This window comes from Syngnathus typhle, linkage group LG6 (assembly GCF_033458585.1).
Source record: "Syngnathus typhle isolate RoL2023-S1 ecotype Sweden linkage group LG6, RoL_Styp_1.0, whole genome shotgun sequence".
Taxonomy (NCBI): Eukaryota; Metazoa; Chordata; class Actinopteri; order Syngnathiformes; family Syngnathidae; genus Syngnathus; species Syngnathus typhle.
In genome coordinates this window covers 7,228,146-7,239,449 of record NC_083743.1, presented here as the reverse complement: position 1 = coordinate 7,239,449, position 11,304 = coordinate 7,228,146, and the positions used below count along the sequence as shown (strand labels likewise).

Genomic DNA, 11,304 nt, shown 5'->3' with positions numbered 1-11,304 from the left:
CGCTACCCAATCAATTCCTTTTGCACTGCCACCTCAGGTTTCTAATACTCCAGTTGACATGTTAGACAGCCCGTTCATTAGCACACTCTAATTAAGACAAACGTCATCCAACCAGACACGAAAAGAGCCCCGCCCCTCTGTGTAACGGCCGATGACCAGCATGTGTTCATGTATAATCTCCTTGTTGAAAAGAATCCTCAATGGCACCAATATCTTATCCAAGTGAGTAGAGTTTATTTAGCCATTGCGATGACATGTTCCCTGGACAGCTTCTTATAATAGAACAAAAGGTGTCTATGTGCCAAACCACAAGGTCAGACCGAGCTAGTCTTCACTTATTATCACTATGTGTTTGCCGCTCAGTGCCAAGTCACCCCCCTGAGTGGAAACTGGCCCGAGCCTACGGCTGTGTGTGCGTGTCTTATCAATCAGATTAGTTGCTGTGTGCCAGTGAGCTGTTTGCATCAGCAATGCATCAGCACATCCACACTTTGCTGAAATGGAGCTTAGTGTGTGCATCAAGCTTTTGTTGTATCGTACTAGACTAGAGAAACTATGCTTGCTCTATTTAGTTAGACACACATGATAGCTATTTTTAGATGTTAGTGCGCACAAGAAGCATGTGTGTGTCTTTTTGTTTATGTATTTTTGTATGAGGGCCACGCTAACAAATCACGATCAATTAGATATTCTACTAGAATGATTTATTTTAAATTAAATGTATACGTTCAGAGGCCTAATGCAAAACCGTAATAATGTACTCTGAGGATTTTAAATATTAAAATTTATCATCAATTAATTTGGAGAAACAATTCAAACTCTCCTAGCGAAGGCCTCTTCTGCTGGTCACCATGGCGCTGCATCACTGTTGCTATGGTTACCGTATCGCCAGGATATGGCTCAAAGCAGACGTGCCTTATTTAGGGCTCCCCTTCGTTTCCCAGCGTGCCACTGCTTCCGCTAATCTAACCCAAGAGTTGTTTTTCCTCACTTAAAGATGAGGGCTAAAAATAGAAACAAGCATCCCCAATATATATATTTTTTCCCGTCTCTGCTTCTAAACCTCCCATCATCTCAGACTATTATCTGACAGGCTCAATGATTCGTTCCTAACATTGCACCTCCTGAGAATACTTCACCGTCGCTTCATCTTCCCTCTCGCTGTGTTGTGTCACGCAGTTGACAGATTATCACGTTAAACACCACTTTAATCCACATCTGCTGTCTCTGAGTCATCGAGGATAAAAGTGTTCTTTAGTATATAAACATACATTAGGTATTGAATAGTCATTGTCTGTACATGTCTGATGAACACCTTACAATTACAGGCCACATTAGAGACAATTATTTTCACAACTTAATTAAATCAGACTTCTCATAAATAGTGCCTTTATTTACCAAAGCAAAAGTGAGCAGAAATGTATAATTAAACTACGTTACAAAATGTCTAAAACCGCATCAAACATTTTGATATTTACTACATCCCCACGCCTGAGTGATTGAGTGTACCATCAGCACTTAAGAGGTATTGACCCAGCTGACGTCACGCTTGGCGATCCAGTCAATAGAAAGCATCACTTTTCAGTTCGAATACTATTTTAACAACGCGTCCATTTGTTGTGCTATATTTAGTGAAACTATTCCACTCTGTTGTTGTGCAACCGTCTGCCCGCTCATGCAAACAGCTGACTTAAAGGCGACGCAATGTGCATGATGCACATTTACGTACAGTGGAGGTGGGAGTCTCGCGCATGCGCGTCAGTGCCCATCAGCGACTACTGGAAAGCAAAAGGGAGTGGGAAAGAGAGGGACAGGCGAATGTCTCAAATCTTTCTTTAATGGCGCAAATAGATTTGAAACGACTTGAAGCGTCGTTGCTATTCTTCGAGGGCTGAAGAGAGAAGTGGAGTCGTTGATTTTTGTTGCGTGGAGTACAAATCCGAGAGAATCCACAGGTCCTTCGCTTTTCTGCCCGTCGTCTCGTCGATTTTGGAAACAATGTCAACGCGTCAGGTGAGCACGTTTCAACTAACGAAAGGAAGCAATTGATGAAGTTAGTTTGCTCGAGTTACATTTATGAGTCTCGATTTGTACAAAAGTCCAAGCTTCGCTTCTGAATTAAGTCTATTTATTTTGTAGTTCCTGCCATAAAGTTGAAGTTTGTGATTGACTGCAAGTTTCGCGGACGGAGGTGAGCTGCGCGCGCACCTTCGCCGAGGAGTGGCGCTGTCCTGGGTCCTGAACCCCTCCTGAGAACTCCTGACCTCGTTAAGTGTGGAAGATCCAAAAAGTCAATCTTCAGAGGTACCTACAGAGAGGGTTGAATATGCAAACTCCAGCCAGAGTTCATCTACAAATTGTGGTCCCCTTGCTTTTTTGGGGTAAGTTTAAAACTACACCGATACATTTGTTTGCTTAGTTGTGTTTTTATCTTAGCACGCTAGCCATCGTTTTTTTCTAAACGACTCAAAAGCGAAACCTACCTCATTTTATCCATAGCTGTTTAAAAATGCTTTCAACAAACTCGATGATAAAGATTGGTTACCCAAAATGATTAGTTTAGTTAATGAAATAACTAAATCCAAAATTACAAAAACATTTTTAGCAAAATTAAAAGGCAAAGATAACAGTAATTTACTAAATGGATACTTTACTTTGCCATTTTCAGCAGTAGAAATTGTATATTTATGTCTATAATGAATTTGCTAACTTCATTTGATAACTTCACAGGCCTTAAAATAAACCTTTGTTTGATTCTGAAACCAAGGTTCAATTTAATCCCATTCAAACTCTCACTTTAATTGATCACTTTCGGTCGTCCCCTGAACTGCCAGATAAATAATGGAATCAATGTTTTCACAGTCTGCCTGTGGGGCCGGGGGGTTATATAAGTAGAACGTTACACAGTCACACTAGAGACATCCATGTGGCCAGCTGGCAGGCTGCTGCTGCTGCCACGCTTCACTTAGAAGACATCCATCTTTGTCTTTTATAATCTCTTTTATTCTTCCCATTGCATCCTTCCCACTTGGTCCTGTCTCCTATAATTTGACTGTCACATTTGTTTCTTTCTTTCTCCTCCCATACCTCCCACTCGATTGTCCTTCCCCTTAAAGCAAATACTAATGTGCAGAGGCCATCATTAGTGCTCACTGGCCTGGATGAGCTTGGATTTGTGATCAAGTACTGAAGGCAAACCTTTTCCCAGTGCTCGCAGAGCTGTAAAATTGAGTGGACATCACTTTAATGCTTACTGAGCTTTGCCATTTGCTCCAAATTGGATTTGCTAGAGACTGAAAGGCTGCAAGGAATCGATCATAGGCAGGACTGGACCATTGTGTTGTGATACTTTATTTTACTAAAAAAATATTAGAATAAACAAAATATTTGTAATTTTACGGTATTTTATTTACAAAGCTGGAATGCTAAAAATGGTCTCAATGTCCAAAAATGTATGGGGGTGACTTTCCATGAGCTGTGATTCATTTCCTTTTGTTTGTGTGTTGTTAGTGGCTAAGCTAGTCATATGCTCTTCTTCTATGGCAGTGCACGTGAGCCAGCCGGTGTGCGTAGACCTCCCCTCAGCGACGGAAGCGGTTCTGGGAAAGATGATGAAGTTGACGTGTATCTCTTGTATGAAACGTGAGGAGGTGAAAGCCAAAACCCTTGTGGATTGGTATTACATCACCAAGATGGAAGAAGGCGTCACACCTGACAAAACCCTCGTAAGATCTTTCACCCAGTCCAGTATTTCTTATCTAAGTGATGATCATAAAACAAGAGCATCTCACTTTTTTGTCCCTCCCAAGATATACAAGTACGAGGGAGACTTTCCGATGGAGATGGATGGACCGTTCAAGGGCCGGCTGCTGTGGAAAGGCAGCCAGGACCTGCAAGACCTCTCCATCAGCATCGTCAATGTCACCTACAACGACAGCGGCGTCTACGAGTGCCACGTGCTTCGCCAGTTCGAGTTTGACTCCTTCACTCCGTCAGCTTATGTCTTGAAGAACATCACACTCCGAGTGAAGGAGGAAGGTGGGATTCATTTACACAAGAATGTGATGGCTCAAGATCAGATTTGTGGGTTCAATTTTAAACCACCATTCAGATTTTTCATTATTTTTAATTAATTTTGGTTTGATATTTGCTTTTAAAATTCAGTTTTATTTATTTATTTATTTATTTAGGTATGTATGTATTTATTTGGTTAATTGTAGTATTAGTTATTAGTCTTTAATTTTGTTTGGATTTTTTATTACATATAATACATACATTTATTTAGCGGCTTTAAATTGATTATCTCGGACTAATAACTAGCCTCTAAAATATTAACGTCTCGTTTTAGAACCGGGCCAAAACCACAATAGTGTAGGTAGCCAAAAAGCTAGCGAAGTACAGAAGAGCCAGACAGATTTGGCGGTGGAGACCGGGCTAAATGTCAAGTAGAGTAGATAACGTCGGTGGAAACGAGGCTTAAATGAGCCTTGCGCTTGGCTTGCATCCAGGGCAGGTCTCTCACCCAAACTCTGCTGGGATAGACTAATGAAGATAAGTGCAATTGAAAATGGATGGCTAGTATGCTTTTAAGTTCCAAATAGAAATATCCTTCACAGCAAATTCAAAATAAGATCACAGGCGAGGAATATATATATATTTTTTTACCAAGGTGGATTCTATCATGCCTAAAAAGGCAAAACCAGAAAATAAATCACCATAACCATAATGCACACCCTCTCTGTGTTCCGAAGGATTAATTGTGTGTTTTGTTTTGTCTTGTCTGCCCTTTTGTCTGCTTTCTTTTCGCAAGGGGTAATGTATTCTGCATCCTGCATCTTTGACTTGCATTTGAATGCTTCCATGACGCCACTTGTTTACAATACATACACTCGCCGTCACCGATGCCAACACTGTTTCCCCAATTTAGTGTGTTCTAAAAATGAACTGAATGTTTTTACCTGTGCAGATTTTTTAGTAGAATTTATCTTGAATTTATCTTTGCCTTATCTTGAGTTTAGTACGTAGTGTAGGTAATTAGTCCAATTGTCTTCCTTCATATCCCACTTCTGTGTTATCAAATGCCACAAAGAATCCCCCGTGTTCTGCACATAATGACGGCCCGGTTTTATGTTCCACTGATGATGTTCATTGTTGTCAAATGGATTATATAGCTCAGTGCAAATGTGTGCGTGTGTTTGCGCCAGTGTGTACTTTGCCATGCGAGGGATTATATGACTATAATAGAGCTATTTGCCGAGGCTGCAGATTTACATCGCTTTGTGGAATTTGGCACCTTGTATTCAGTTACGCCCTTATTTACCGTAGCGAGTTTAAAAAGTTGAATTGATTAGAGACATCTAAGCATATCTTATCACTAAGTCATACATGACGTTAAAATATTCCTCATGTCTTACACAATTCATCCTTTTTCATATTTTAAAGGCTAACTTGTGGAGATTTTTTTTTTTTTAACCATCAAACGTGGTCCTTGCAAAGCTTTAATGAAGATGATTCAAATCTCCACAAGTCGCCTTTACCTTCACAGGTTGTATTTTTTTGTAGCACAAGTGATACAAGACATGTTTTAAAAAAAATCTGCTTTTGAAAATTTTACATATTCTATGTAAAGGCAGAATTTTTTTTTCTTACATCTCTTGTATTGATTTTCATTACATTGTGCAGGTGTTCCGAATAAATTAGCCCGTGAATAGAGTCCCTATTATATTGAAAACAAAGCTCAAAAGCATGTCTTCTTTATGATGCTCCGATTTGTTTATTGTGGGTTGCGCGCATCCTCCTGAAATCTGTGAATAAAAAGTACCGCTTGATTCGCGATAGAAAACAACCCAAAGGTATTGAATAAAACATGTTTGTGTGCTCTCGCAGCCAGCCCGGACGCCACAGCCCTCTACTCGGAGATCATGATGTACTTGCTGCTGGTCTTCTTGACCTTCTGGCTGTTGGTCGAGATGGTTTACTGCTACCGCAAGATCTCCAAGTCTGACGAGCTGGTGCAAGACATAGGGTGAGTCCTACTGGGATGAATGACAAGTAGTGAGTGAGAGGGGAGCGATACATTCGGTCTAAGTTTAAACGACGGTGCTCAAGTTGGGAGTGTTTGATAGTTTTTTAATGTCGGGCAATGTTGCTTTGTAAAGAACAGGTTTGCTCCCGGTTAGCCAAATCACCTTTCCGCATTGAAATGGATGGGAATGCCATTAAACCGTTCCAGCCTCACCCCGAAAACGTTTTACCTACATCCCCTCCATCTATATTAATTGAAATTGACAAATTCATAGAATTACGATAAAATAATTTGTGCTTTTCTTAGAACGGACAAGAAGACATAAATAACTTAAATGGACAAAAAGGAACTAATAGGATTAGAATCACCCGCTTGACAGAGTACCCGCTCCGGGACTGGATGAAGGTGGTTGCTCATATTGCAACATGATACGTAGGTGTTGTCACCGCTGCCTGACTTTCGGCAGATTGCAGACCATAGAGAACCTGACAGAGCTGACAAGAAAACAGCCAGACAGATGTACAACGAAGTAATTGAGTCCGCTTCGCATCTGTTTGTAGCCCTCGTCTAACATCTTTTCAGACGCCGCCACATAAATCTCCGCTGAATGCTCTTTTTTTTATTGTTGGAAGTGCCGTCTTTGCGCCGCCGCTCCGTTAGAGACCGAGCGTTTGAGTCATCTTGTCAGCGCTGACAAAGACCCAAAGGCACCTGTGTAGTCAGCTCCCGTTGGACCGCCATTGTGTTGACGGGGGCACGTTGATCCGGACCGACGGCATTTAAGCAAGCAATTTATTTGTGCAACGGAACAATCGTAACAAATAGATTTTTTTTTTACAATTAAGACAATACGACAATGTGCATTTCCTGCTTCCACAATAGTGACGATCCACAGAATGAAAATCGTACAATCCCCAAAAGCAGTCGACCCAAACTTTTTCCTTACAATAACATCTTCCGCGGCCCCCACCCCCTCCACCGATCTAAACGAAGCTTCACAAATTGAGAAGATTGTCTTCTGCTTTGCCAGGTATTGAAGGACCATGACGGGACGATAACGATCGGCGATCCCAGAGTCCCGCCAAGCGAATCTCTCCCCCCCCCTCCCCCAACGTGATGCCGTTTTCCTGTGAAGAGCCACAAATGTCAGTTTCTTACCTTTCTACGCTAAACTCAAGTGCCCACGCTAGTAAAAGAAGTCCAAATGTCGAATGTCACATAAAAAAAAGCGGCTGCACTTCATGTGAACTCGGGCCTCTTCTTCATACCGCGTAGTGCCTCTGTGATGTAGACCCTTTAGAAATCGGTACAATCAAGTCAACACACTCTTTAACTGCTACTCAGCGTTTTATTCATAGCCTGTAGTTCTCTGGATTTTATTCAACAATATTTTATAAGACATACTGAGAGGCTGATTTTATTAGTATTGGCTAATACCTTTGTAAAAAGAATTACATTGCTTTTTTTTCATTGTTATGACGTGCATTACCGCTATAAAGAACAAATATATGACTATTATCTTTTCTCAGCTGTATTTCTGTAGCCTTTTAATTCTTCCTCTTATTCTTTCTGTATAAGTCTTTAATACATATGAAGAAGTGAGGTCTTAAAAGCCACTGCTTTGCCAGTTGTTGCTGATTCAGTGAAGGCTTTATCACTACTTTGTTATATTTTGGATACATTTTGCACTTAATGTCATGTGGCGCTGCAACTGTTCTGCAAATGTTTGAGTTAATTCCGCTAAATTCCCAATCTGTCATCAATCTTCAATTCTGATTGGAAACCAAATACACGATGTGGATTTTTTTTTTGCGGTTATAAAAGTACGTGATTGTGACAACAGCTTCAGCAAAATAGCAAGGCTAGCAGTACTAAGCTATCATCAACATGTTAACACTATATTTTTCCTGTACTATTATCAGGTTATACATTTTACATGTTTGCTGTCATGGATTTGCCATGATGAAACGTGTTTCATTTTAAATTGTAATCTTTAAGTGAGTCAGCGGAAAATATCTGCTTTTTCCTCAGGAAGGAAAAACAACATAGTTGAGTTAGTAGGTGGCCATGTTTTTTTTCATACTGTGTTTTAGATGTTTCGCCGTACATGGTGTCAACTTTTAACTTTATAGCTATTGTGGTGCTTTTTAAGTACGGTGGCTCAACACAACACTGCACAATAAGCCCTCACTAAAGCTTTCGACTTTACAAAAAGGAAGCAAAAGCTTGCAGGATAGTGAAGTGAAAAGAAAGTGCAAAAAATCCAGGTTGCTCTGTGTCAAAGCCCGTGAGCCAGAGCAGCTGTTCTCATGGCGACCAAGCGTAATCACCTGACTAAAGTGTCCTCCAAAACTTCCAAGGTCAGATAATATATAGTCCGTCCGGGGTGGTGAACTGGTAATATCACCGGTGCGAACTTTATCCATTCATCAGGTTCAGATAAATTGGTTATTGATTGCGCAACATATCTCGTAAAGCGGTCGTTCAGAGTCCTCGTCCGTCCTTTTCTTCCAACATACTTCTTCCCTCTCGTGTTGCCGTTATATCCCCGAGGATACAGCCCGGTAATGTGGCCCACATCAGTACCAAAATACATTTGGATTAAAGCAGGCGGCCTCCTGCTGCTGGCAAATATTTGAAGTCACATCACATCAGGCACTCAGACAGGCCATGACTATAAACACCTTCATTTGGATCCTTTTTTTCCTCTCATGTAGAGTAATCACGCCATGTGCCTGAATCGATATCACACTGAGAAAAAAAGCGAAAAGCCATAACTATAACCTAGAGCGGTTTTACGGTTTCTAGTTCATAAAAAAAATCTTCATGTGACACGTGTCCATCCACAAAGGGTCTTTGTCTCCCTCTAGTGTAAAGTGACATCAAACGTCATCAAAAACTTATGTTTCTTCAGTCATCAGCCTGAACGAATGCTTGCCGCCATTGATTTATCGAATCCCGCCTCTTCGGGGGCCACGTTGATAAGAAACACTCGGTCCGGGATGTTGAAGCCGAGATGATGCGGAATGTTGTCCGCGGCCAGATGCGCCTTAGTGATTGTGGATCAATAGTCACTTTCCCGGAGCTGGCGTCTATCATTTGTAGCATTTAAGTGTTATGATAGACTTATTGATCAAATGCAAAGTGTGTCAATAAGATGCTTTGGTTTGCTTCGTCTGGCTGGGATGTAACTTGTTAATTCTTCCGCAAATCACTGTCTGACCAAATTTAGGCTGATTTATTTTATTTATTTTTTGTTAATCCTGACACGTCATTCATTTATCACCATAAGTTTGGGTTTATTTCTGAATTTATTTTTCCGCACTTGATTTTTTAGTGTTTCTGTTCCTTGCAGTTTGAGTCCTTCAGCATGCCAAACGTGAGAAAAGCACTAATTGGCCACTAGGGGCAGTATAAAACAGTCATGTACTACAAATTAGAAGAGTTACTCAGCTAATTTAAATGACTCAAAGGCTTGGGAGTATTGTTACATCACCGATGCTATTTGTTAGCCGCCCCATGATGTTTTGCATTTTGTGTTAGCAAAATTAATCTAAGCCCCGCCCCCCTTCATTAGAGTTCGAAAACCTTCCCATCTATAGAACATCCAGATCCAAAGCAGTGGCAGTGCTTGATGATAACATTCTACCACTGGAACACACGGTGACATTTTCCAAAGGTGTCGTTGTTTGAACTTCATAATTGTCTCGGAGTGAACTTCACTCGAGTGCTTCTCCAAGCGTGACCTCATTTATTATGTACGGTACACGGATCAGTTAACCTGCTTAAAAAGGTAGCAGTTGTTATCCCTCACACCTTTCCTATTCTCGCAATGCAAATCCGGCTTGATTTAAAATTTCTATTCACACCGTCATGCGCGACTTTTTGAGATAGCGAGACTAGAGCCGCAAGTCAATTATGTAAGTGAGGGTCACTCGCCGGGTTTCCAGATATAAGTCGCTGACTGTATTTTTTGGGGGCGATTGTTCAGTTCAGTCGCGTTCGGCCTTAAGCGTGGCATTAGTAGATAACCGAATGTATTACTTTCTATTCTTTATCCTAATCATACATCTTTGCACATTCTATCCTTCTTTAAAGGGCATTGCTGTTATTACGTTGATTTTCAAAAAAAAAAAGTTAATTAATTCTTGGAATACGCAGATTTATCTTTAAACGGCTCTCTGGATACAGAACACCAAAGTGATGACTTTACATGGATTTAAAATGATGTAAGAAGCTCATTTGGAAGGCTGGCTAATTTCGAAGTGTGACAAATGGTTGTGTCATAATTTGATGAAGGCTAAATAGCTTGTGCACATCAGTCCAATTGCTATTTCCCTGTGGCTAATTGTCTTCTCTAATCGGCTTCTTCTTCCCCGCTAAACAAACGGAATGAGTGTTTTTGCAAAATATTAATATTACATTTTTAGATGAGTTAAGCATGTGATTTAAATACAATCATTTGTTCCTATCTCCCCTTGTTCTTTTAATTCATGCATTATTCAGAGTTGCTTTGTGATGGAATCACAATCCTGCTAGCACAACAACACATCGCTGGTGTTTTATTTTTTTTCAAACACCCGTCCTCCGCTTTAACTTTGAAGCATCTCCACGGGACTTTTGCAAAGACTCAATGTATGCAATTATTCCAGAGTGTTCTGAAGAATATTAAATTGCCTCCGATAAAGGTGTCACTTGACATCATTTGCATACAAGTACAAGGCGGTGAAAGCATTGAAACAAAGCTTGTAGAACTAAAGTGACACCATCATTTATTTTTATTTGTAAAACATTTGATAATCTGACTATCTATTTCCCGATTTTAATTATTGCTAATCATCATCACACGCCAAAGTGCACCCAAAGCCTCCTCCGTCCGCATCTCCCACCTTTCTAATCCACGCTCTCTCGCATTTCAAACAAGAGGCATCTTTGATTAGCCAAACAAAGAGCATGCCTTAAATAAAAAGAGCATTTACAAGTCAGACTGCGCTCTCATTTGCCAATGAGGGTGAAGCTGGCGCCGCGCACGGCACAATGACGCGCTCGCTCTATTGTTAGTGAAATGAACACCTGGCTGCCGGGCAAGTGTTAAACCGCACCTGATGCACTGCACACAATAAGATGACACAGTGCACAACATGACATTGCAATGGCTGGATTCATCTCGGCCTCCACACAGCCACTTATTTATTTATTTTCCATTCGCCAGGAGCTCGTTGATTAGAGGAACGTTTATCATACCGGTGGCGGCACGGTTTCCTGTGGGAAGGGGAAGG

General features: G+C 40.8%; 1 protein-coding gene across 1 annotated transcript; it reads left to right on the top strand.

Annotated features, from left to right (window-relative positions):
• Positions 1-1,742: 1,742 nt before the first annotated feature.
• On the top strand, positions 1,743-7,521 carry LOC133155684 (sodium channel subunit beta-3-like). Its single transcript, XM_061281188.1, has 6 exons — positions 1,743-2,013; positions 2,140-2,381; positions 3,547-3,725; positions 3,810-4,038; positions 5,887-6,025; positions 7,056-7,521. Exons 2-6 carry the CDS (start codon positions 2,327-2,329, stop codon positions 7,060-7,062), a joined length of 609 nt encoding a protein of 202 aa, XP_061137172.1. The 5' UTR covers positions 1,743-2,013; positions 2,140-2,326; the 3' UTR covers positions 7,063-7,521.
• The last annotated feature ends 3,783 nt before the right edge of the window (positions 7,522-11,304 follow it).

Bases quoted from the DNA above. Each gene is read 5' to 3' on its own strand.
- LOC133155684 (XM_061281188.1), top strand. From the start codon at position 2,327: ATGCAAACTCCAGCCAGAGTTCATCTACAAATTGTGGTCCCCTTGCTT. The intron at 3,726-3,809 runs GTAAGATCTTTC...GTCCCTCCCAAG, and splicing joins TCACACCTGACAAAACCCTC to ATATACAAGTACGAGGGAGA. The intron at 4,039-5,886 runs GTGGGATTCATT...GTGCTCTCGCAG, and splicing joins ACTCCGAGTGAAGGAGGAAG to CCAGCCCGGACGCCACAGCC.